Source organism: Rhinolophus sinicus, chromosome 1 (genome assembly GCF_057876585.1).
Source record: "Rhinolophus sinicus isolate RSI-liver-muscle chromosome 1, RSI-T2T, whole genome shotgun sequence".
Lineage (NCBI taxonomy): Eukaryota > Metazoa > Chordata > Mammalia > Chiroptera > Rhinolophidae > Rhinolophus > Rhinolophus sinicus.
This window is the reverse complement of record NC_142501.1, coordinates 64,236,879-64,264,071: the sequence shown is the minus strand read 5'-3', so window position 1 is coordinate 64,264,071 and position 27,193 is coordinate 64,236,879. Positions and strand designations below refer to the sequence as shown.

The window sequence follows — 27,193 nt, the reverse complement described above, 5'->3', positions numbered from 1 at the left end:
AAAAAGAATTAAAATTTCGATAGCATACTCAGAGCCAGGAACACCCTTTTGTTCACACCATACGTCTTTTACTTGTACAACTGCCATTGTTATATAAGTAAAAAAACAAACAATGAAGTATACACTGTGTCTGAAAACAGTACTCTATTTTGTTAAGCATTATTTATTTGAAAAGTACACTTAATTACAAACATAATGAGTACCCAACAGATTCTCAAGTTGTTGAAACAAAATAAGGACAATATTGTATATCAAGTATGCTACTTCATAAGAGGGAAGGGAGGTCCACTGGCAGTAGTTCTGATAAATAAGACCCAAATGCTACAGTGTAAAAAGCTCTCCAGCACGTTTTACCTGGGGAAAGGTTAATGGAAAGAAGCCAGACAGAGCAGCAAATATAATTCATACACTCATTCATTCCACATCATTCTCTATCCCTGTTTAGCTGTTAAAAAGATGAGCTAAATGTGCTAAGAACACAAACAGTAACAGCCAGAAATGACTGAGTATTTACTACATTATGACAGGTGTTATGCTAAGCCCTTTAAATCACTTTAATCCTCTCAACAATACCATGAAGTTGGCACTATCAGTTTTAGCAGAAATTAAGAGAGATTAAGTAATGTCCCAAGATTATACAATGAACAAATGGCTGAGCTGAGATTTGTTCCATGAGTCCAATCCATGCTCTTAACCATCTCCCTAATGAAATCCTTGCTGGTGATCTGATGCCAACCTGAAAACTAGTAAACCGAATAAAATGTCAGCTGGGTAAATTATTTGTCACATAGATGATGAAATCCTTAATATATAAAGAGAATTTACAAAGCAATAAAATATATAAATACCCCAACAGAAAAATAGGCAAGTGACATAAACCAACAATACATAAAAGAAAAAATATAAATATTCAATAATTATATTTAAAATTTGAACTCATAAAAACTAAATAATGCAAATTAAAATGTTAATGAGATACTAGGTTTCAAATATGACATACATTATCAGGTATTAAATAGGAGGAAAATACTCAATATTAAAGAAAGAGAGCATGGAAAAATGGAAACACCCACGAAATCTACATGGTAGTTAAATTGGTACAAATTTTGTGAAAAGTAACTTGGCAATAACTACCACAAGCTTTTAAAGTGCACATAACAAGATATGGGAATGTATATCATCTCTATTCTATTATAGTTCTAAACGTCCTGTTCTTTAAAAATTAGAAAATAAATTTCAAGGTAGGGGAAGACTACAGTCTAAAATAACAGATGTGCCTAACAAAACTTACAAAAGTTATTTTAAATGCTAAATCTACGTAACTGTTGATAATATGATTTGAAGTATAATGTAACATAAAAAAGAAATTTATAAATAGATGAAGCATTTTTTTAAGAAAAAATTACTAATAATCTCAAACCATAATTTTCAATTATTTCAATGAACCTGTAAAGGTGGAAGAAAGGAAAAAGGAAAAATTGTACTCATATATATGCTATATATATTACATTTAACATATATGTTAGAATCATATATATATACATGTATATATATATGCCTGTATCCATTAGCAGTTACTCCTTATTTACCCTCAAATTCCCCAGCCCTAGGCAACCACTAATCTACTTCACGTCTCTATAGATTTGTCTATCCTGGATATTTCATATCAATAGAACCATATAATCTTCCATTACTGAATTTTTGGCATAAGCTAATGTTTCTGAGGTTTCTGAGGTTTCTGAGTACCTGCACCATTTTATACCCCCTCCAGCAATGCATGAGAGTTTCAATATTTCAACCTCCTTGCCAGCATTTGTTATTGTCTGTCTTTTCTATTGTCTGTCTTTTTTTTTTTTTTTAAGGGGAACAGGACTTTTTTGGGGAACAGTGTGTACTTCCAGGCCTTTTTTCCAAGTCAAGTTGTTGTCCTTTCAATCTTAGTTGTGGAGGGCACAGCTCAGCTCCAGGTCCAGTTGCCGTTGCTAGTGGGGGCACAGCCCACCATCCCTTGCGGCAGTCGAACCAGCAGCCTTGTGGTTGAGAGGACGCGGTCCAACCAACTGAGCCATCTGGGAGCTCAGTGGCAGCTCAGCTCAAGGTGCCATGTTCAATCTTTAGTTGCAGGGGGCGCTGCCCACCATCCCTTGTGGGACTCGAGGAGTTGAACCAGCAACCTTGTGGTTGAGAGCCCACTGGCCCATGTGGGAATCAAACCGGCAGCCTTTGGAGTTAGGAGGCTAACCACCTGAGCCACCAGGCTGGCCCCTTGTCTGTCCTTTTTATTATAACCTTTCTATTGGGTGAGAACTGGTATCTCATTGTGGTTTGCTCTTGCATTTTGCAAACAGCTAATGTTTTGCATTTTTTCAAAAGTGCATATTAGATATTTGTATAACTTCCTTGGAAAAATGTCTATACAGATCCTTTACTCATATTTTTTCTTCTGGTCAGTAGAGGTTTATTTTTCTAAAATTATGAAAATCAAGCTAAGTTTGTATAGTTCTTGAAGTTTTGTTTAAATTATTTTTAAAAGCAGAATTATATGCAAGTGATGAGCTAAGAAAAATTCTTTTTGAAATTCATTTTCAGTCTTTTTATTTTTTATTTTTAATAATTGTTAGTTTTTCAATTACAGTTGACATAAATATTATATTAGTTTCAGGTGTACAACATAGTGATTAGACATTTATATAACTTACAAGTGATCACCCGAATAAATCTAGTACCCATCTGACACCATAGTTATTACAATATTATTTATTATATTCCTTATACTATACTTTACATTGCCATGACTGTTTTGTAACTACCAATTTTTATCTCTTAATCCCTTCCCCCTTTTCACTCATCCCCCCCAACCCCCTTCACATCTGGCAACCATCAAAATATTCTCTGTATCTATGAGTCTGTTTCTGTTTTGTTTGTTCATTTATTTTGTTGTTTAGATTCCACATATAAGTGAAATCATATGGTATTTGTCTTTCTCTGTCTGACTTACTCCACTCAGCACGATACCCTCTAGGTCCATCCATGTTGTTGCAGATGGCAAGATTTCATTCTTTTTTATGGCTGAGTAACATTCCATTGTATATATGTACCACCTCATCCACTGATGGACACCCAGGTTGCCTCCATATCTTGTCCATTGTAAATAATGCTGCAATGAACATATGGATGCACCTGTCCCTTCAAAGTAGTGTTTCGGCTTTCTTTGGATAAATACCCAGAAGTGGGATTACTGAGTCTTTCTTTGTCTCTTGTTATAGCCTTTGTTTTAAAATCCATTTTGTCTGGGATAAGTATTGCTACCCCAGCTTTTTTCTTTCATTTCCATTTTCATGAAATATCTTTTCCCATCCCTCTACTTTCAATCTATGCGTGGCTTTCGATCTGAAGTAAGTCTCTTGTAGGCAGCATTTGTAAGGGTTTTGTTTCCTTATCCATTCAGCCACCCTATGTCTTTTGATTGGAGCATTCAATCCATTTACATTGAAAGTAATTGTTGGTAGATACGTAGTTACTGATATTTTATTATTCATATTTTTGATATTTCGTTTTTTTCCCATCTTAAAGAAGTCCCTTTAACATTTCTTGTAATACTGGTTTGGTGGAATTTCTTTAGCTTTCCCTTGTCTGGGAAACTTTACCTCTCCTTCGATTCTAAATGTTAGCTTTGCTGGGTAGTAATCTTGGTTGTAGGTCCTTGCTTTTCATCACTTTGAATATTTCATGCCAATCCCTTTTATGGGAGCTCCCTTGTAGGTAACTAACTGCTTTTCTCTTGCTGCTTTTAAGATTCTTTCTTTGTCTTTCACCTTTGGCATTTTAATTGTGATGTGTGTCTTGGTGTGGGCCTCTTTGGGTTCATCCTGTTTGGGACTCTGCACTTCCTGGGCTTGTAGGTCTATTTCCTTCTACAGGTTAGGAAAGTTTTCAGTCATTATTTCTTCAAATAGGTATTCAATTCCTTGCTTTCCTTCTCCGTTTGGTACCACTATGATGTGAATGTTGGTACATTGTCCCAGAGGTCTCTTAAACTATCCCCACCCTTTTTATAATTCTTTTTCTTTTTCCTGTTTTGATTGGGTGTTTTCTGCTACCTTGTCTTCCAAATTGCTGATTTGATCCTCTGCTTCATCTAGGCTGCTGGTGATCCCTTCTAGTGCATTCTTCACTTTAGTTATTGTGTTCCTCACTTCTGTCTGGTGTTTTTTTTTAAGGTTTCTATGTCCTTTTCTATGTTTGCTGTCTCCTTGTTGAAGTTCTCACTAAGTTCCTTGAGCATTCTTATAACCAGTGTTTTGAACGCTGTGTCTGGTAGATTGCTTGTCTCCATTTTGTTTACTTCTTTTTCTGGAGCTTTGTTCTGTTCTTTCATTTGGGACATATTTCTTTGTCTCCCCATTTTGGCTGCCTCCGTGGTTGCTTCTTTGTAGTAGGTAGAGCTGCTATGTCTCCCATTCTTAGTAGAATGGCCTTATGTAGTAGGTGTCTGGTGAGGCCCAGTGGCACATTCTCCCTGGTAACCTGAGTAGGGATACCTTGCTCTTCAGGGGGAACCTCCGCTGCCAATTTATTCCTCCTGATTTTTAAACTCCACTCATGGGTATAAGGACCAGTCCATTCCATGTGTCCACCCTTCCTACCAGTCTCCACGTGGCATCTTCTGTATGTCCTTAGTTCTAGGACTTCTGTTCAGCTAGACTTCAGGTGATTCTCAATGATGGTTGTTCTGTAATTTAGTTGTAATTTTGTGTGGTCATAAGAGAATGCAAGCACAGTGTTTACCTACTCTGCAATCTTAACTGGAAATCCTGTATTACCCTTTTAAAAAAATAATTAGATCCCGAGAGTTTATTCATCTTATAACTGAAGGCTTGTACCCTTTGACCAGCATCTCCCCATCTCCCCCACCTCTTAGCTCCTGGTGACTACCATTCTACTTTCTGTTTCTATGAGTTAGACTTTTTCTTTTTTAGATTCCGCATATAAATGAGATCATACAGTATTTTTTTCTCTGTCTGTCTAATTTCACTTACAATAATGTCCTTTAGGTTCATCCACATTGTTGCAAATGGCAGGATTTCCTTCTTTCTCATGGATACATATACATATACGTATGTACATATGTATATATGTATATATGGCATATACCACTCTACCACTCCCAGGATATAACCATATATATATATATATATATACATATACATATACATATACATATACATATACATATATACATATATATGTAAAAATATATAAAACATATATAAAAATATATAAAACATATATATATATAAAATATAAATATATACAACTATATATAAAACATCTTTATCCATCTATTCATTGATAGACACTTCCATATCTTGGCTATTGTGAATAATGCTGTGATGAACATGGGGGTGCAGATATTTCATCCTTCAGATTGCTGGATTATGTGGTAGTTCTATTTTTAATTTTTTGAGGAAACTCCATACTGTTTTCCATAGTGGTGTACTAATTTACAATCCCACTAACAGTGCACCAGTATTCCCTTTCTTTATATCCTCATCCCATTAAGTATGTTATTACCTGTCAGTTATAAAAGAGGTTTTTAATAAAAAAGTAATAATTCTCAAAATTGTAACACTCATGAACTTTCTGCCTTATTAAGCAGTAAACCTCTAAAAATTCAAAGAAACCTGGTAATCTTAAATTATTGTGGGAGCTGTTAATACACATCTTTCAAAACAAAAAATAAAGGTAAACAATAGGGAGGAAAAAAATGATATGAATCATGTAACTGACAAGCCTCACTGAGTAAAAGAACTGTGTCTGTGCATCTACAAACTACAATTAGTTCCAGAGCAAGACAGAGCTTGCAATGGGAGAGAATGAGCACACTGAGGGGGAATCTGGGGGAAGTTGTACTGAAGAATTCAAAATGTCAGCCAAACTTACGGACCCTCAGCTGTCTGGCTGAGATTCAAGGGCAATATTCTGGGTCTTAGAAGGTGAGTCTGACTTGAGAAGGTCACAGTTCTTGACAGGTTCCTGACAACAAGGACTGAGAAACAGGGACCAAGGGAGAAGACATGAATTGGGGTTAACAAAAAAGTTTCTAAAGAATCCGAAGATCAGTTGTCTGAATTGAGACAAGGTCAGAAAGAGACTAGCTACAAATGCAACCTAAAGCTGAAGTGTAATATGTGGAATTAGAGCTAATTAAATCCATTCATTCTTTATTCATTGATTCATTCTTTCATTCAAGCAAATACTGAGTTCCTATTACTAGTCAAGCACTGTGCTGGATGCAGAGATATAAAGGCGCACAAAACACACCCACTGTTTCTACCCGGTGTAATTTGTTTCTGACTCTAACCCAACAGTTCTCCACTCTAGATCCACATTAGCTTCACCAGAGAAGCTTTCAAAGTAATGGAAATGCCTGGACTCCAACTGCAAAGATTTTGAGTTAATTAATCTAAGATGGGCTCAGGCACCTATATATTTTAAACGTTGCTCAGATAATTCATATGTGTGGCTAGGATTGAGAAACACTGCTCTAAATGAAATTGGACCTGGTAACCAGAGCTAATGTTGGGCTGAAAGTGAGTGTAAATAACACCTGGAACAGGTAACAGAACTACTGTGGCTAGAAAATTAGGCAAGCTTTGTAGAGCTTCATCATTCAAGAAACACTGAGTTTGAAGTTTTCAGTTATCCTCTTCCCACCTCCGTCTGTAGGTTCCTAGAATACGCTCCCATTTTCTTTTAGCACCTGGCTCAAATTTTCTCTCTCTAATCCAACTTTTCATGATCCTATATTACTTGCACAAGCATGTCGGTAACTCTTCCAGCAACCTGTCTTCATGCTTCCTCAGTCTCCACAACTCCAAAAACATTCATTTTCGGTCCTTTGTTATTAATGACTAGCTTGGGCAAACCTTGTAACCAATCATTTATAAAAACTGCTCAAAATTCCTGTGGGAGCTTAGAGCTAAGTGAATCCTTCTTTTTTTTTTAACTTAAATAAAATGGTGGAATGGGAAATTGATTCTTGATATCCCAACCTGAAATTCTGAATAAATGTTTCACTGAAACTGTTAAGAAATCTCAAGTACATTAAGTAATCTCAAAACATGTTTGGCAAAATGGCCTTGAAATCTAACTTTTCTATTATGCTATTTCTATAGTAAAATACATGTTACATTTTTAAAAAGCCAACCTACAAATGAACTTTTAATAAACAACCTATTCATCTCTTTGAGAACGTTCTGTATATCATGTTCTGGGCAGTGTTTGATATGACAATATCACTTTTATGAATATGAATTATGAGCAAAGGTCAGAGCCAGGGGATCCACACAGTAAGTTTTAGTCTACATATACATAAGGTCTCCAACTAGAGGCATAGATCATGAACACGTTTATTCAATCAACAACGGCTTCTAGCCTCTGAAGATTACATTACAGTTACTAGTCATTTCTTCTCATTTGCAGGGAAGGAGCCAACCCATCCTTACTTTTAACTACACAACATTTTGTCTTTCAGTCTTAATATTCAGTGAAATTATTATAGGACAACCTACCCAACACTGACGTGCACCCACTGACTATTAGCTTGAGTTGATCTGGTTCCTTTGTTTCCGTTTGGTTCTTTCTTCTCCTTTAATGCTTCCACACATCTTTCATTGGTGAGTTCCTCTCCTCCCTCCTCTAACATTGTGTGCAGGTCAACATGATCCTATCATTGTATAAACACTTGTGGGAAAATCATGTTCCCTATCCTTTTCATAATGTACTCCAGTGTTTCATGAAAGTAAACAAGGAATAACTGGAACACACTGAAAGTGTGTAGATACATAAACACCTTTCTACAAAAATCTCTATTCTTCATCCAGAGGCAGAGATGGACGGGGATATATACGCGTAAAACAATGAGGGGCATAGCAGATGAGAAGAAAAGGAAGGGGCAAGGACATGGAGATGAAAGAAACCCAGTTATTGACTGAATTGTCCACATGGTCACTGAAATCACCCGTGAGGATGGCAAGAAGTAGAGTGGAAGACTAAACTCCTTGATAATGGAAGGGCATTACCAGGAAGCTGACAGATCACAGCCATGATGAAAGGCATTAAGTGTTTGAACAAGATGGCAAACCTCAAAAGAGGAGTTCTTACATGAGAAAGGAAAATAGGCTCTGAAAGAAGTATGAAGAGCTACTACTGACACTGCCTCAAGGTGTAGGGGAAAATTTCAATTACAGGATGGACCTCGGTAAAGAGATAAATCTCTAAGCAAGGAAATGAAGGAAATATTTTGTGAAGAGATTTAAGGCTAAAAAAGAATGTATTTACAATGTAATGAGAGCTCTAAGGAACACAGCAAAAATGGCTGCAAGGCTAGTGAGAAAATCATGAATAACACACCACACAGGAATACAGGAGTAAGAGGAGGGCACCACAGATAGGATGGTTAAGTACAGTTAGAGGGTGGGAATTCTGCAAAGCACATTTTGCTGGAGACTCACATAATACCTATCAATTTTCCCATAACAAGAAAAGCATTCAAGAATACATGGCCTCAGATGGGTCACTAACATCACTGTTTACTAGGAGGTAGAAATCAACCCTTAAGAGCACATGAATTAGTGCCCAAGGTAAAAGAATCGAGGCTGCATGATGGGTACCAGTGCTCTCTTCTATTTTGCTCACAATATTCAAACAAAAAAGCTTTTCTTTTCTTTTATAAAATTACCTGTATAAAAGCTTGCTTAATTCAGAATTATAAAGGTGGATTTAGATCAATTAATGATTAATTTCCCAAAATTCATCTTATTTCAAAAGTCATTTAGTGATAACACTGAAACATGGGGCCATCTCATACCATGGTGCACTCTGGGCAGTACAAAAACAACAACAAAAAAAACAAAAACAAAAAATCCTGGTGGAAGAGACAAGAGAGAGTTAAACTCCTCATCCTCGCCTCACTCCCAGGCCTGTATATTTACCTTGACCCAGAGAAGTCATTCAGCTGTGAGGGGTGGGGAGGTTGCTTTTCTAATATATTGGCCCAAGGACAGAGCCATTTTCTAATGGACACAAAAGCATTGTATTAAATAGCAGAGAACCTTCCTAAAACTACAAAGAATCTAGGGGAATGTATTGCCAAAGTTAAAAAAAAAATTTAAATAATAACTTGCTAAATATGTGAACTAATGTTTTCTGAATGTTTTTGACAGAGTGAATGCAATGAATAACAAAACAAAAAAAATCACATTATCAGCCTACTTCCTTAGTTTGAGTCACTAAAATTAATGATTCCATTTTCAACTCAGTCACATTAGAAAATACTTCCATATTTTTATGATATTGGGAGTGAAGAACAATTTTCTTAACATAATACCAAAGTAAATATCATAAAAGACTAATAAAAAGACTAATAAAATTTTTAAAATTTCTGTCAGAAAAAAATATTTTTGTAGCTAAACATCAAACAATCAATTGGAAAATATTTAACTTATTATCATTATTTTTTATCAGCAGCAGCATCACTAATATATACCACTTTACTAAGTGCTTTAACTATATAATTTTATTTCGTCCTCACAGCATTGAGGTAGGTATTATAAGTATTCCTGTTTTACAAATGAAGAAACTAAGTTCAGAGAGATTATATTACTTGCCCGAAAATACACAGTACTTAAATGACAGGGCCAGGATCCAAATGACAGTCTGTCTGACTCAAGCCCTGTTCTTACTCCTAGCCTCGCCAACAAACAAACGAAAAAGATAATAAGCAATTCACAAAAGAATTATAACTGATAAATAATACATAGGAAGAAACTGTTAAATCTCTCTAGTCATTAGAAATGCAAATTAAAACAATGAGAGTCTACTTTTCACCTATCAGATTGGTAAAGAAAATAAGAGAATAGAAATACTCAGAGTTGGTCAGTGTGTCCAGAAAAAACAACAACTATATACAGCTGGTGAGCATATAAATTGGCACAATTTTTCTGGAAGGCTACTTCACAGTAAAACTCAAAAGTCTTAAAAATGTGCAGGCTCTTTACTTTTATTTTTATTTATTCATGTTGCCAAATTTCCTTTCCCCCTTATTTCCCTTTGTTCATTGCTCTTTTTTCTCAAATGATATTCTTTGTTGTGTCAAACTAACTCCCTGAATGCTTTTAAAGTAAGATACTATGTTGTACTATAATGCTGTCATCCATTAGCTCTACAATAGCCTTACATAAATAAACCCATAAGTTGAGATAACGAGATAAGGTTGAGGAATATCAGAAAATATAGTCTATATTAAAGGTATATGTATCTGCATAACAGATAATTCTATTCCTTTCCTTATAACAAAACTGCCATGAAAGGTCTTTGCCACATTAATCTTTGTGAACTAGAAAAACAAAGTGAAGTTCCCCTTATCCCTTGAATTACTCTAACGTGTTGTTAATTTAGCTGATGATCAAAAAAATGGATAATGCCATTTAAAAAGGGGCGCAACTTATACTCTGATTTGGTCAAAGATAATAATAATATATCTTTCAATTTTACTTTTCATGTGTTTAATTTAAAAATACTATTAAAGCAAAACTCAAGAATTATAAAGGCCAAATTTAAGCTATAACATGAAAAATGCATATTTTAATACATTTAACCAAGTGGTGTATTTATTATGCTCCTTCTCAATACTAGATATTTTTCACATAGAAAGGATGCTTATTAAGTATTTTTAAGTGCATAGTTTTAACTGTATGATAACCAACAAATTCCATTTTTTTCCTCCAAGAGAAAATTCTTAGCGTATGAGTTATAAACTAAATTCAAATCATACCTGAAAAAAGTTTAGCATTTAAAATAAAAATTAAAAGTCCACCCTTAATAGAAACACACACAAAAATCTCAGAACTATGTTAAGTTCTCTTCACCGATTTTCACACTTGAAGAATAAATGTACAATGGCATGTCTTTCTGCCTTGAATCCTTTTTGATATCAAGAGAAGTGTGAATAAATAATCTACATATAAAGTAACTCAGAGTTTGCTATCTAGAGCCATTTCTGAAAGAATATCTAAAGAAGTACTACAACAAAATGAAAGACTAGAGCTAAGAAAGATCAGGACATAAGAAACAGTGATGAATAAATAGAAGTAAAGCTAAATAAGGTCTAAATAGTAGTTAACTACGTGGCTCTAATGCTTAATCAAATTCTTAAGAAGTGATTTTTAAGAAAGTAGAAGCATAATGAGAAGTATTATAAAAATTCCAGATTGGAGGCAGCTTAAGGGCATAGGGTCAGAGACAAATTAAAAGTACTAAAATTCTTCTATTGGGAGAAGTGAAAGAAAGTTACAGATTTTTAATTAATTCCCAACATTCACAGAAAAATACAAGGTTAAATACGTTTCTTAAAATTAAGTGGTAGACAGACAAGAAATACTATGTTAACATAACTAGCCACTTTTAGAACAGGGTAAAAATTTAATCAATCCAACCAAAGGAAAAAAAGGAAAGAAAAGAACAAAAAGACCATAAAGAGAAAACAAAATGGCAGGGACAATACCAAGTATATGAGTTTTCATAATAAACGTAAGTGAGCAAATATAAGCAATTAAAGATAAATTCATTTGGCATTAGCTTAGTAAACATTTATTCAGTCATCACTTGTGACCTATTTGTGCTTAGCATTGGGAATAAATACAATAGAGAAATTAAATAGGGCCTTTGTCCCCCAAAAGTTCACAGTACGGAAAGTTAAATAAAGTTATTCCATTTTGTGGGGTTTCAAAATTAGAAATAATTAAAATAAGGTAACATATTCCTTTCCCTATATGGAATTATATATTCACATACATGGTTTTCTAGATATTGTGCTATAACTTATCTGATTAAAGATCAGCTTCAAACTTGTATCAGAAATCAATGTAAGTTTTCATAAAAATGGTATGCCAGTGGTGATGGAAGTTAAGTAGCACGGAAACAGTGGGGAGGGGGGATTCCCTGAAGTAGACACAGTCAGAAAATTTTATCCAATTTTTAAAGGGGTTTCATAACAGTTCTTGTAATTTGCAACATATATTTGCTTTGGTCTTATCCATCCTCCTCCTCTCCCACCAAACAAAACTCCTATCATTATGCTTTCAAAGACAGACTGATGTGTTTGTTTAAGATGAATGGTATCTTTAGACAAAACAGACTTTCTTCCACTTGCCATTTTATGTAGTATTTACACATAACCTCAGTAAACGAGAAAAATGAGGGATTAAAAAGACTTCCTCTAGGTAAATATGACAGAGACTGAATACACATCATTATCTCTGGATAAAAAAGGCAGAACAACTAAAATCAATGGGCAGAAGTCCAACATTAATAGTTATACTTGCCACCTACTTATACACACGTTTTCTATACATTTATTGTTAAACTTTCTAAAATGGCCTTTTTCCAAATGATGAAGATCTGGCTGGTTGTAAGGATAAATTTAAAAATTACATACTGACTGAAGTGCTACCCTGCCTAATTGAAAACAATAGTCTTAGCTCTTCTATGCTGAACCTAATAAATATTAGCAGTTTAATGAATGTATTTACTGTGTTTCCCCAAAAATAAGATCAGGTCTTATATTAACTTGTGCTCCAAAAGACGTATTAGGGTTTATGTTCAGGGGATGTCACCCTGGAAAATCATGCTAGGGCTTATTTTCCGGTTAGGTCTTATTTTTGGGGAAACATGGTAAGAACAGAACAAAAGCTATATTTTAATTAAAATTTATTTTTAATTTATGCTGCTTGGGCTAAAATCAGGCACAATTTCATAAGGTAAAACACAATTTCAAGTAGATTATGAATGATATATTTTTCCTGTAATGTTTTACTAGTTATAAATTTTAGAGTAGAAACTTAAGATAGTGGTCATTAAAAACAGAATCTGAAAATATTTTAATCTTCTTCAGTCGTTAATCATGTCACTTGTTTGCCCTGCTAAATTATTTGAAACAGATTAAAACATTTCTAAACCATAGCTTTCCTGTTTCTGATAATCCTGTATAAAACCATCCTATTGACTCTTAGTAAGAAATGCCAGAGGGTCAGGGGGGTGGGGAGTGGGAGATGAGGGTAAGGAGGATCAAATATATGGTGATGGAAGGAGAACTGACTCTGGGTGGTGAACACACAATGGGATTTATAGATGATGTAATACAGAATTGTACACCTGAAATCTATGTAATTTTACTAACAATTGTCACCCCAATAAATTTAAAAAATAAATTAAAGAAGAAATGCCGATAACAGATAAAATACAGAAGTTTCACCTCTTTGTTACATAGCCCCATGACTTGTGTGATAACATCATCTATATCAAGATTCATATGAAATAGAAAAATTATTTTTGAAAAATTATGCCAAAAGAGAAAGATTATTAAATCTAGCAGTAAGGAGAATAAAGTAGAAAAGTTCCTACCACCAATCATTTCATAAAAGTAAGACACAGTGTTTTTTAGATTTCTAATGTACAAATTTGAAGTATTTTGAGAGAATATAAAAGATTACTTTCTTACAACTGGTTATGAGAGAGATGAGAATTAATCTAATTACTTTTCAAATTAAGGAATTTCTAAAAGGCAATTTTAAAAAATAGTTGCTAAGACATGATATACTTTGGATTTCTACAAAACAAATTAAAGTATTTTGAAAAACCATAAAAGATTATTTTCTTAAAAAGTGGTTACAAAACAGAGATTAGAATTAACCATATGTAAAAAAAAGCTGTCTCTAAATATTTCCCCAAAATCTATACTTAATAAAGTTGGTTATTGTTGAGCTGTATATCTTCAAATTTAAAACAACCCTACTAATGATGCATCTTTGTTCATTAATATAATTTCCTACTTTAGGAAAAAATATTTATTATTACTTTATTGTTATACACGTCACCAAGAATTTTACAAATACTGAAATATTGTGAACAGTAACTAGCTATTGAATCAACCGTTAAATCAACAGTTAATTAAACTGACACTGGGATCTGTGACTATTTTTAACTTAGATATGTGTAGGCACACAAACACAAGATAATCAAAAGCCTCCCTGGCATTGCTAAATACAAAATAAACAGATAGGCAGCAGAGAGAAGCGACTGTCTTTCATGCTTATCACAATTATGTATGAATACCCTAACAATAATATATTTTATGCAGAGAGTTATTTTTTTTAGATACTAAATTATTCTAAAATAATTTACAAATAGCTTGTTCAACGCAATGTGCAAAACTTAACCTGATTGTGTAATCAACAAACATTTGTGGAACTGAACATGGTTACACTTAACTTCCAAATTGATGAAATGGTATTCATTTTGACATGAAATTTCCCTTTTAGTCATTCATGCATTTATAAAAATTTATATTATTTTAATCAAACATCATAATGTGTAGTTCTTTCCATAGCTGACATGACTATATTAGCCAGTTTATAAAATTCTTAGGCTACACAAAATGCATACTAGCGCTACACAGGACACTTTTAGGACAAAAAAATTATATTTCATCATAAATGAATTTAACATGTTTTTAAAATTGGATTTTGGGGGAAATTTTTTATTATTTTATGTATATACTAAAAACTATTGGCAATTTTAAGTTCTAGATATGCAGTATTTTCCTGCAATCATGAAAAAAATTATAAAAACATATAGCTAGAAAAATAAACATATTAGTACATTGCTTAGAATTTAAAAAACCAACAAATTTCCCAATAAATAAATCAGCAAAAGACACATATCTAGAGAATATTTTTTTAAATATTGCTAACTAAAAAACAGGTCATGATAAAAAAATAAATTTCCATATAGTATAATTTAAAAGGCAATTATGTATATCAAAATTAACATAAAGCCAGGCACAAAATACAATAAATTTGAATACATTCCTACAAAGAAAACTCTAATGTACTACCTTTTAATGAGTTTCAATGCCCCTTTCATTCGTACAATAAAAGCATATTTTACTGATGAAGAATATAACACAGGGGAAAAGGTGAATTAATTTTAATAGACTATTACAGCATAGAAACAAATTTAAATCTAAAATATTAGAATAATACCCAAGAAAACTCTATTTTTGATTGGCTGGGAAGCCTGAAGCTTATTATTTTCGGTAGGAAAACTTCTGTTAGGCTATAAATCTTGAACTTTTGCATTATTGTTTTGTGTTCCTAAAAATATTTTCATTATTACTGAATTTTCTTTACTTTACATCTCTCACCTTCTACATAATGGCCTTCTATCCATAATGTAAATGATTTGGGTGAAAGGAAAGCTATAGAAACATCGTTTGAAGAAAAATACAATTTTTATAAGTTGAAATAGCCCATATTATTTTGGAAATGACAAAATACATTTTGCAAAACTCATCATTTCACTTATCATTCACTCACTCAACAAACATTACCATATGCCATTGTGTGAAAATATAATGTTGATTAAATTAAATGTCATATATATATACATATATATATATATATCAATTAAACATATCTTTAATTTAAACAGAAACCAAAAAAGGTACAACTAGAAAATTACTAATTTGCAACATTTGAATATTGTATAGGCCATTTAGTCACTTAAGTTCTTAATTAAGGAACAGTATTTGAATCTCCAAAACGTATATATAGAGAAAGTTCACTAAAATACTATGGTCATCAAGCAAATATTTACTTTAAATTTGTTCATCTTTGATTCCTATCCAGGGAAATTCATGAAAAATCAAAAGAACCTCTTGTAAAATGTTATTTCTTATAGCATAGTTCTATAATACAAAAGACAGGACCAAAAAATTATTGAGTCATAAAAAGAACTAAAAAGTCATTGTCATTTTAAACTATTTTTAATAGAATATTTCAATATAATGAGCAAGTAATTGATAGCTTGCTTACTACATTTGTACTTGTTCCTTAAGTAAAACATTTCCATACTGGAACAAAACACAAAAAAATCTTAAGCTTTCAACCAACTAATGTATTTATAGCAAAATTTTCTAAACTTTATAGTTGAATGCATCTTACTTCTGCCCAGGAATGAACAAGATATGCCAATTAACATGAATGGATAAATAATCCAAAGAAGGTAATGATGACTACCAATTCATTCCACTTGATGAATATCTACCAATATAAGGTAAACACTTTCACTTGCTATCAAAAGTACAGTGAGCTGTATTAATTGAATTATATTAATTTTGAACTATATTAAAAATAAGGCACTGTTCCAAACCAAAACAATTATCTATTCTCTGTAGCCAATTAACTCTCTATCATTTCTTTACAACAAAATCCACGTGAATATCTTTTTCAACAGGTGATTTAATGCTGGTGGAGATAATCTGCATTGAGGAATTAAAATACTACATCACTTGCAAGATCCATTTCTCAACAGACTACTGCATCTGCTTTCTGGGAGAGATAATTTCTACAACCTTGTGTGGCTGTCTGGACAAGTATGTCACATGTGTGCATAAAAATTGTCGTGTATAAGGGCATGTGAGTAAAAATTCATAAATATTTATTTCGTCACATCAACTCATATTCTAGGGTTTAGGTGTTTTTTGTTTTTTTGGTTTTTTTAATTGCATAATGGTTAAGACCATAGGCTCTGGAATCAGGCTACTTAGGATCAAATCCCAGTTCTGTCACTTACTAGCTATATGACTTTGGGCAAAACATCCAACCTTTCTGTGCCTTAGTCTATTCTTTTATAAAGTGAGATGAATAATGTATGATTTGTACAGATTAAATGAGTTAGTAAATATAAAGCATTTTATACAGTGCCTGTCACATAGTAAGCATAAAATCAATGTTAGCAGTTGTTACTACTATTATTATTATCTACAGAGTCAGCTCCAAATTCTTTAACCTGTGGTCTCTAAAAGACTTTCAATTGTACCATTGCTCCCCAACAAAAATCCTCCAGTTCTAGCAAGTTGGTTTACTTACTGTCCTCAAATATATTTTGCAACTTTGCCTCTGTGCCTGACTTTAAGTGGCTCTCTATTTTAAATGATCTCCCTCTTTATATTTATCCAAATTCTACCCTTGAGGATCCAAATTCTACCTTCAACAAGGAACCTTCCTAATCAATCACCGTAGCCTAAACTAATTCTCTTCTTCTAAGTTCTAGTAGGACTCCATTACTGGAACCACTCACCATGTCCTGCACTTACAGATATCTTTGTGTGTGTGTGTGTGTGTGTGTGTGTGTGTGTGTGTGTGTGTGTGTGTCTTGTCTCTCCAATTAGATTACAGTATAAGCTCCATGAGGGCAGGAACTGTGTCATACTCATATCCTCTACCACGTCTTAGATACAGTAAGTGCTCTACATACACATTCATCTTGACTGACTGAGATCTCGCAGAGTCAAAGTAAACGTCTACAAACTGGCTTTATGCATTAGCAACAGTATTCTGGGCTGTTAGGATGTTAGACATAGACTGCTCAGTAACTACAACTGCATGAATGGTAGCCAGATTCGAACCAAAATATGTATCCCAACTTACATTATTAATACTCAGTTATAACTCCTGGTACTTACTGATAACATGAATAAATCTCAAAAACATTATACAGAGCAAAATATACCACACACAAAAGAGTACATTCCGGATGATTCTATTTATATGAAGTTCAAGAATGGACTAATCTAATCAATGAGGATTGAAGTCAGAACAGCAGTTGCCTCTGGGGAGTGGGGACTGACTGAAGAAAAAGATGAAGGAACATGGTAGGATATGGAAGTGTTCTATATCTTGATCTATATATTGAACTTGTTCTATATTTTAATTCTGGTATGTTGAAGTGGTACGTTAAACCATTAAAACTGTAACACGCGCTTCAATAGCTAAGAAATAGTTAAATTTTAACTTTTAAGTTCTGAAGTTGCTACACATGGTATCCTGCTCCAAGAACTTGGAAACAAAGTCTTAGAGTTTGGACCTGTAATTTGTTTACCAGGCCCAATGCCAAAGCTGTCTTTTACATGCATGGATGAGTGGATGGATGAATGAAGTTGAAGCCAGTGAATATTAAGTTACGTAACATCTCACCAGCCAGGACCATCCCTACTTGGAGATAGATAACTCATGTTAACTTAACCTGATGAAGCTCAACAGTACCAATTTGTCGGTTTCCCTTTGTTCTTACTCAGTGTTCAACAGAGCAACTTTCTGGTTATGATCTGCCTCCCCATGTAGGTTTGCCTTTAGGGTGATAGTATACTATAATAAGGAAATTTCGGCCCCAACCTGAATGATTTATTTTGGCAAATTGATAAAGTGAGTCCTTATTGTGATTTTGTGAGTAATATGGCTTGACTACGTATAGAGAAGAAAAAAAAATACTGACCATGCAGGTATAAGTATTCCGAGCCATTGAAAATTCTATTTCTCATCATAAGCAAATACATAGGCATTCTAGCTTCATCCATCTCAGTCTTCTAGGTTTGTCAATACAGGTCCATCCCTCAGAGATACTGAGTTATCTAGATTTCTGAGCCTAAAAGTTTAAGTCCAGATAGTACAACACAGAAAATTCACCACAGCAATTAATGCTATCTTTTGAGGCCTCTTGGGAAACTGCCAGAAACCTTTTCAATGGCCTATTAATGGCCGGTCGTATATAAATCTGTATTACATTTAGTAATTTCAAGGAGTGTTTATAATCACATTATCATATTAAGTTTGAGGAAAAACTTTTATAATTTATAGTATATAATAGTTTACTAAATATAGTAATTATAAAAATAAAAAGCTAATAATAGAAAAATAAAAACAAAAGTTGCTTATTAAAATAACTATCTCATGATCTGGTAAAAGGACATGGTGTTTGCAACTTGGAGATCTGAAGTCCAATCCCAGATTGGCCATTTACTAGCTATGTGGCCTTAAGCAAGTCTCTTAGGCTTTCTGCATCTTAATTCCTTCACTAGTGAAAATATCCTTGTGTATCTTACTAAGATTTTTGTCAGTCTTTAACTTGGTAAGATTTACTAAAGCACTTTTTAAATGGTAAAGCATTATACAACTATTCTCATCACTATACATCCATTAATATCACCTCTGAGGTTAGGCACCAAATAATGCAATTATAAAGAAACTGGAACCACCTTAAAAATATAATCATTCTAACTCTACAAATATTTTTACTAAATAACTGATCTAAGTACATGATGTTCTAATGTGGTAGATTCAGTTACTGGCTCCCATTCTTCTCTCCTTCCTATCTCTACATCCTTTACTATGTCACTCGGCAGCTCTTCCCACTAGAGGGAAGAGAGAATACTTAACATCTGGATGGTGTTGGGAAAGATAAAAGTTCTTTCCCACTCCCTTACTTTGAACTTGGCTATGTGACTTGCTTAGCTAAGTAGGTCTACTTGCTAGTAGACCTGATGCAAACAGAGGCTTGAAATGTGCTTGTGTAGTTGCACTTGCCCTCTTCTCTTTCATCATCAATGACAAGACGCGTGGAGTAGACCTGGACCCAACCTGTGACTGGCCTATGTCAGCCAACTCCCAGTCAACCCACAGACATGTGAGCATGAATAAATTATTGCTGTTTCAAGTCACTGCTTTTTTAAGGTGTCCTGTTATATTGAGTTATTTTGACAATAGCTGATAGGCTCGGTGATTATATAGAACTTAACATAGTATATTTGTATGATTCTTAGTTTAAAATATCACCTTCAGGCTACATAACAAAATCCCTAGCCATTAATTTAATCATTTATCCAACAATAATCAATGAGTACTAACTATTTGTCAGGAAGTATTCTGGGCCCTGGGCTACTCATGATACGCAACACCAGCTGCCACAATAAACAATGGCAAAATCTCAGTGGCTTATTACAATAAAAGTTTATTTCCTTCTCCAAAAAACCCAGTGAAGATGTTCTTGGATGAAGGGCTGTCCTGAGTGGATCTCTTCCAAGTATGACTCAGAGGGACATGGTGAACATGTAACGTCAGAAGAGGAAGAGGGATGTGGGAAAGCACAGTGAATACTTAACCTCACTAGCCCAGAAATGACACAAACCCCACTAGGAGAATTAGTCATTTGTCCCCTCACAGATGCAAAGAGGCTGGAAACTGTACTCTCTGGCCAACACCACTTCCCAACAACTCTACACTATGAAAAGGGAGAATAAATATTTCATCATTCATTCAGCATTTCTATCACAATTAGGGCACAGAACAGACCAAAATTGCCACCCTCATAGAATTTTTGTTTATTGACTAATTATTTTGAATCAGATAAAAGATGAATAAGATGTGGTTCTTGCCTTCAAGAAACTCACAAACTTGGAGAGAAAAAAGAGATCCACACAAGTAATTATAGCTGATAATAAATGCCATAAACATAAGTACAAGATCCAATGTTTGTACAGAGAAAGAGGTGACTAACTGATGGGAAGGTGTTAAAGAAAAACATATTCATTTGAAGTCGCAATGACTGAGCTGAGCTTAAAAGATAAATAGAATCTTGCCAGACAGATGGAGTTGGAGTAGGGGAAGATGCTAAGTGGAGAAAACAAAGGTTTGCATCATGTAATGGCTCAGAACCTCTTTTCTTTATAAAGCTATGGAGTAGTGTTGAGGGCTACAGGGAAGGGGGAAGCACTGGTATTTGCAGGTGGTAACACAACCTGTTGCTTCACATATAAGCTTGGAATAATTTAAGTTACCTATTTGAGCGGCCTTCATGCCCATGATTGCGGCTTTGGTGACCCAAGCAAGACAGCTAGCGCCAGAAGACAGAAAATACATGGAGCTGACAACACAGAGATGACAATATCTACAGAGGTAGAATTCATGTAGAAAACATCGAATGACAGACTATCTCTCCTCCTACAGTTCTCATCAGATAAAAAAGAAAACCAATAAATAATTATATAAATCATGAGTCAGGTGGATCTAATAAATGTGCATTAAACTTTTTAGATTGCAGAGAATACAGTTTTCAGATCACTCACAGAAGAATTACAAAAACTATATACATAGTAGGCCAAAAAAAAAAACAAAAAAACTTTAATAAGTAGTAAATACTAGGCTTACTAGATAGAATGCAGGAAGGCTACATTCTTGACCACCAAGCAATGAAACTGAAAATTACTAACAAAAATAGAAAAATCTGGAAATTTAAAAACACTTTCCTAAATTATCATTGTGTCCAAAAGAAAATCAAAAACTGCAATTATTTAAAATATAATATAAAAAAGTCTCTGGGATTCATCTAAAACTTTAATGAAGGAAATTCATAGCTTTAAAAGCTCTAATTCTAAATTAGAAGGAAAGAAAATACAAAATTTAACTATGTGACATAATGGTATACATGAAATCCAAGAAAAGCAATGGAAAATTGTTAAACGCAAGGAGCAAGCTCATTTAGATCTATCTGATCCCAAACCTCTGCACTTAACTACCATGCCTTGCTGCTTCCTGCTCTTTAAATTAGCTTATAAAAGGACATGAATGAATGTCCCCTCTATGTCCCCTCTACGTGTTTCCACACAATCCCGTAAGATATTTAGAGAGAAGGTTGCCTGAACTTTCAGGCCATCCTTAAATAGGATCCAGTGACTGACTGAATGAATGAACATGAAGAAGAGAACAGTACCCGCAAACATTTGCCATTATTCTCGTCTCAGTTAAATTCTTTCTATGACAATCAAATGTGAAATGCCACTCCTTATTAAAAGGTATCGAAAAACCACACACTAACCATTAGCATTATTAGGACGTTCTCTTAAAAGTCAAAGTGGAAAACAAAAATGGTATGATTTGAATAAATTAAATAAAGGTGAATTCGTGAAAATCTAAAATATACTAGCTTATAGTTAAATATCAAGAGTTAACTCACATCTGGATCTAAATTTAACCTTGTTAGCCTTTCTCAGCTAAATATGCTAAGAAATCCATGTGAATTTGCATAATGGACCAACTAGCTGTAAGATTCCATGAGAGAAGGAATTGTATTATCTACCCTGTTCACAGCTATAAGCTCCACATCTGACAGACACTGTTCCTTAATAAATACATGTTGAAGTAATGAATAGATGAATAGTCAATATATTTCTTATTTTTATTAAAGAATGATGCCCAAAGACAGATTTCAATATTCTTATAGTCATTTATATTTTGTTTCCTTGTTCTTCACTGTTACGAGACCTTCACAATTAAGAAAATTTAAATGACAAAATTGATTTGGAGCAGTTAAAATGTACTGTCAACATATCCTCACATTTATAAGATCAGAAAATGGTTTCCTTATTAATATTTCTTGAGAAAGGCTTACTATGTTAGGCAGATTGTCTCATCTACTAATAAGCTTTCTAAACTCTAGTTCTACTGTCTTCAAATTCCTCCTTTCACTTCAACTTAGTGACCACCGTTACCAGCCTACTCTATTTTTCACTGCCCTTATGTTTTTTTTTGCCTCAAGCTTTAACTGGTTATATTCTTTGATTTCTTTACCCTGGTGTAGATTCCTTTTTAACTACAGATCTTAAAAGCGACACTAGCTGCTTTTTGTTCCTTGGAGGGTTTTCCCCCCTTCAGAATAATTATATTCTGTTGTGCCTTTTATTATCGTGTCTTTTAGGATCTTCTAACCTTGTACACTCTTGGGCTTTATTTAATAGTGAGCTCCCTCCTCCACTCTCCATACTAAGCCATGCTCATTAGCTTTCTTAATCCTCCATAATTTGCTTTCATGAAATCTTATACCTTTCAGTGGCTGTGTTCTATGAGCCCTTTTCCTTAGTACAGCTATTCCAAGCAGCCCAGAACAAGCACTAAACATAAGTTTATTCACTTTCTAGGGCAACCTTCTAGTCTTGTTGACTCGGGGGGAAAAATAAAAATAAAAATTTTGTTTTGAATGTTTATGGACCATGAAACTATATACCATGTAACTTGGTATTTCATTTTCTCACCCAAACATTGCCTGAGAAGGTTAGGACCACAGAATCAGACGCCAAGCAGTCCTTAAAATATGGTTATAGGCTTCTGGTTTTTCTTGGTCAGAAAACTATTCTATTTTAATAGAATACAAGTAACAATATCCTGATGTTATGTAGTGACTAGTAAATTCCAGCTCTAACTTTGTGTCATACCCAGAATTCAGAAGAGAAAAACATATTTTTTCAGTTATTCTGTAAGAGCCCTGCTTTTCTAAATGGGTTGTTTTCAAAAGACACGTGCATGTTCTTGAACTTCAACGACACAGCCACCTCTGGTCTTTTCAGCAGTTCATCCTCTGCTTTCTCTTCCATTCTATTCATTACTAGCACCTTTGCTGATGAGTGTGTACAGAAGGGCCAAGAGAACATATATTTTGTTTTGTTTTTTTGTTTTTAACTTCCTAGGGACTTTGGTTAAATTAGAAAAACAAACAAACAAATAAAAATACTTATTAGTGAATTGAAAGAGTTAATGAAGTTTCCAAAGGTGCCCAGCTTATTCAAGCAAAGTTTACACTTGAACCCTGCTCAAGTTAACTTGTGGTCCTCCCCATCCAGATGATAGAAAGCAAAGCCAGTAAGTTCTTTATTTAATTGGTTTGCATCCACACACTGACCTCCAGGGCTCTGTTTACATAGCCTATCATGCAATATGCTCCACAGTTCTCTGCCTCTTTCAAAAGCATGTTTCTCCTGAGATTTGATATATGGCTTTCATGTTTAATCACTACATTAAACTCAAAGCTCTGCTTCCTCCAGCATCAACTAACTTCCCTTCTTGGGAGGTGGGGAGACGAGCACAGCTTCTTGTTACTCTGAACATAAAAGGAAGTCTGTTTTACTCTATTAGTAAAATCACCAACTAAACACAATCGTAGGCAAGCAACGCTAATACATCAACGAGGAAACAGTATTAAAATGGAAACCTTAAAACTCCTTGAGAAAAGAGGGAGGCTGATTGTTCTCAATTAGCAAAGCCAAAAACTTCAGGTGATTGAAGTACATTAAACCAACAGAAATGGAGTTTAATCAATATAACTCAGTACATAGAGGACACGCTTAAATGGCAGCTAAAGTTTTCATCAAATTAATAGAGAACAGAACATGCTTTGGGTTCTCAGGTCAGAATTAATTCAGCACCTCTGTCTTCTGGTTGAAGGTTTTCTTAACCTTCACCACAAACAGAACTTTCGGCATCTCTAACTGAATGTGGACATGGTAATGCCACAATCCTTTCCATAAGAATTTGTATGGGACCCAAATTTCTGAAATAGATGAAAACCTCAAAAAATTAATTGACCTCTTTCAATAAATCAAGATAATCTATAATTTTCAGGTTTAAAAAAATCACGAGATGTATGTATTTTACTTTAAAATATTTGAAGCAAAAAAACGTGAAACAAATATGGAAAATAATTAACAATAGTAAAATCTAGATGATGGAAATATAGGTGCTCATTATACTATACCCTCTACATTTATATATAGTTGAAAATTTTCATTATAAAAAAATTTTGACACAAAAAAAACACAAAGAAGTCTATGGATTTGCTTTTGAAGAAAAAAACACAATTTTAATAAGAAAAAATTTAAATCACTTTCTAGGTTTTTGTATATATTCAACAAACAATATTTTTTACCACGTGCTGACTATGAAAATGTTCCTTCCTTCCTAAATCTCATGCCACAGCCTGAAGCTCATTTACACAAACTGCAAATGTGTGGTAAGCTCTGCATAAGTTGGATTCTTTACTTGAAAAGAAAATTATACACACACACACACACACACACACACACACACGTTGTATTTTTTTGTTGTTGTTTTTTTTTTACTTTGAAATACTTTCCCTTTTGGCTAATCATTGACCACAGTATTTATTTCTTAAGGATTTTCTTTTCCTTAGTAAGATTGGCATCTTCATTTTAAAATCTTAATTTGTCAGGAACACTGTTACAGCTGCATACAACATTAAACAGAGTTAGTTTACTTTCTGTATTTGATGAACAATAGAGAATCTGAACCTACTAAAATCATACATTTAATTGTTTCAATATGCTACCTTATTTCTAACCAAAATTTGCATGCTATATAGAATGCCAAAGAATACATTTCTAGCTATCTTTGTTATGATTCCCCCATTTGATAGTAAGCTAAGAATTTATAAGAAAAGAGTAACTATCTGTTTCTTGAAATCATCTAAATTCTTTCCACAATAATTTAAATTCAAAATGTAAAAAAGTAAACTTTTAATCAGTAGTCACTATTTTTCACAGTACAGAACTTTATATTTTTCAAAGACATGCAGATGTTCTCCATGATAGACATTAAAAAAGAAATAGGACTTAGAAAGAATAAGAATCATGAACAAAATCTTTGCTCACTAGAGTGAAAGATGTGTGTCTGTACAGATGTTTTAACTATTTTCATAATAAATACTAACCTTCACTACAGGAATTTAGCAGCACACTTTAATTTGGATTTGAAAATTTAACATAAATTTTCCAACTTTGACAATAGCTGCCCAATATTTCAGTTTTGTACGCTATTTCCAGGTTTTACCTTGAAAATGAACCTAGTGGACATTTTCATTTTTAAAAGCTATATTCCAGATCCTGTGGCCTAAAACTAGTTTCTGACTTGATGTTTAGGAATTAAATCAGATTATAACAAAGTGGATTCTTAATAAACATTTAGTGACTGACTGGCAATGAAAGACATGCAATTTTTATGTAAAAATTCATTCTCCATCAATTTCATTCATTTATTTTTATTACACTTAAAGATTTTAACTATTAAAAATGACAAGGATCTTCCACCCTATTTTGAGTCACCTTATATGAATTAATAACAAGTCAAATAGCTGATACAATGCCACCATGCCTTTAGGCTCCACATAGTCAATCTTGTAAACTAGAAATGTTTATCTTACACTGTCATTGTCACATGTGATTTAGAAGCCCAAGAATACACAGAATGGAAAGATTTCTGGAATCACAGTTCTCCAATTAGGTGAAACTGTTAACTCAAATGTACAGACTTCATATTTAAAGAGTCTCATGAAATTGGAGCAATTCATACATCAATACAAGGAAAGAAAGATGGGGCTTCTCAAGAAGGAGAGCATGTTAGTTCCCTAACACCATTATCAAAAAAATATATATAGTCTTGGTTCCTTTGTGAACACAAGAAACAAAAACATTTTTTTAAAGTTAAAACATAATGGAATTCAAACCCGAGTAGACGTTACTTTTAAGTTCAGTAAGTTACATATTTTCCTGTAAATTATTTTCTCCTGGAATTAAAAATTAATGTTTACTTATCTATTAAAAGTTCACTAAAGAGCGTAATTCCTGTACATAAGGTAATTTTTGTGCTTTAATTGTAAACCCCATCAGAAACTCAGAACTCCCAAACCTCAGCAAGTGACATAGAGACACAGTCAAACAAGGATTATATGACTACATTCATGCTTAAGAAGAAGAAAACATCTACTGAGACTGATATGCCAGTGTTTGTGAGAATGTAAATTTTGTCTTAATAGATATAAAATAATGGCTTAAGGTGACCTTAATTTTTCCAGTACCCCCCAACAAAACAAATAAAAAATAACTAATACATTACAGACAGGTAACTATTTCTACTGGCCAAAACTCTCTATAGTTTGCTGGATGAAATGTATCTATTACCCACATTTGATGACAAGTCACTTGCAGAGAATCTTCAAATCATTCAGGATGGTTTGTCCACTGAGAGAATAATATTCTGTTTTGAGCAATGATTATGTACACCCCCCACATCTGCTTTTAAAATAAAACTGCAGATAGAGAGCATTTAATGCTTATTGCAGAAGTATCAAGAATCCCAGAGTGAACATCTCAAGTTATGATTCCAAGCAGCTAATAGCCCTGCTTTGAGGTGGGGTTCATGTTTTGAAAAGAGACTGCCTCGTCTGTTTAAAATCAAAATGGTTCTTGATCTGATGAATTACTCCTCAGAGAATAATGTAAATAAAATATACTCAGAATAACATTATTAATGTAAACATACCTGAACCAGAGTCAAATTTGGTTTCTGACCTGCAAAGGGAAAGACATTTTTTTACAATACAAAAATTGCTTGTTAAACAATAACTGTTATTTTATGGGAGGGGGGTGAAAGGGGGGAGATGCAATAGTTATAGA

At 33.7% G+C, this 27,193-nt stretch overlaps 1 protein-coding gene across 2 annotated transcripts in view; it reads right to left on the bottom strand.

The window, feature by feature from the left end:
• The window catches only part of MSRB3 (methionine sulfoxide reductase B3), a 150,562-nt gene that overhangs the window by 39,054 nt on the left and 84,315 nt on the right, over positions 1–27,193 (bottom strand). For both annotated transcript variants that reach the window (XM_088800467.1, XM_019732461.3), the window contains one exon: positions 27,060–27,088. In XM_088800467.1, the coding sequence (XP_088656593.1) occupies positions 27,060–27,088 (29 nt within the window). The remainder of the gene's footprint in view (positions 1–27,059; positions 27,089–27,193) is intronic.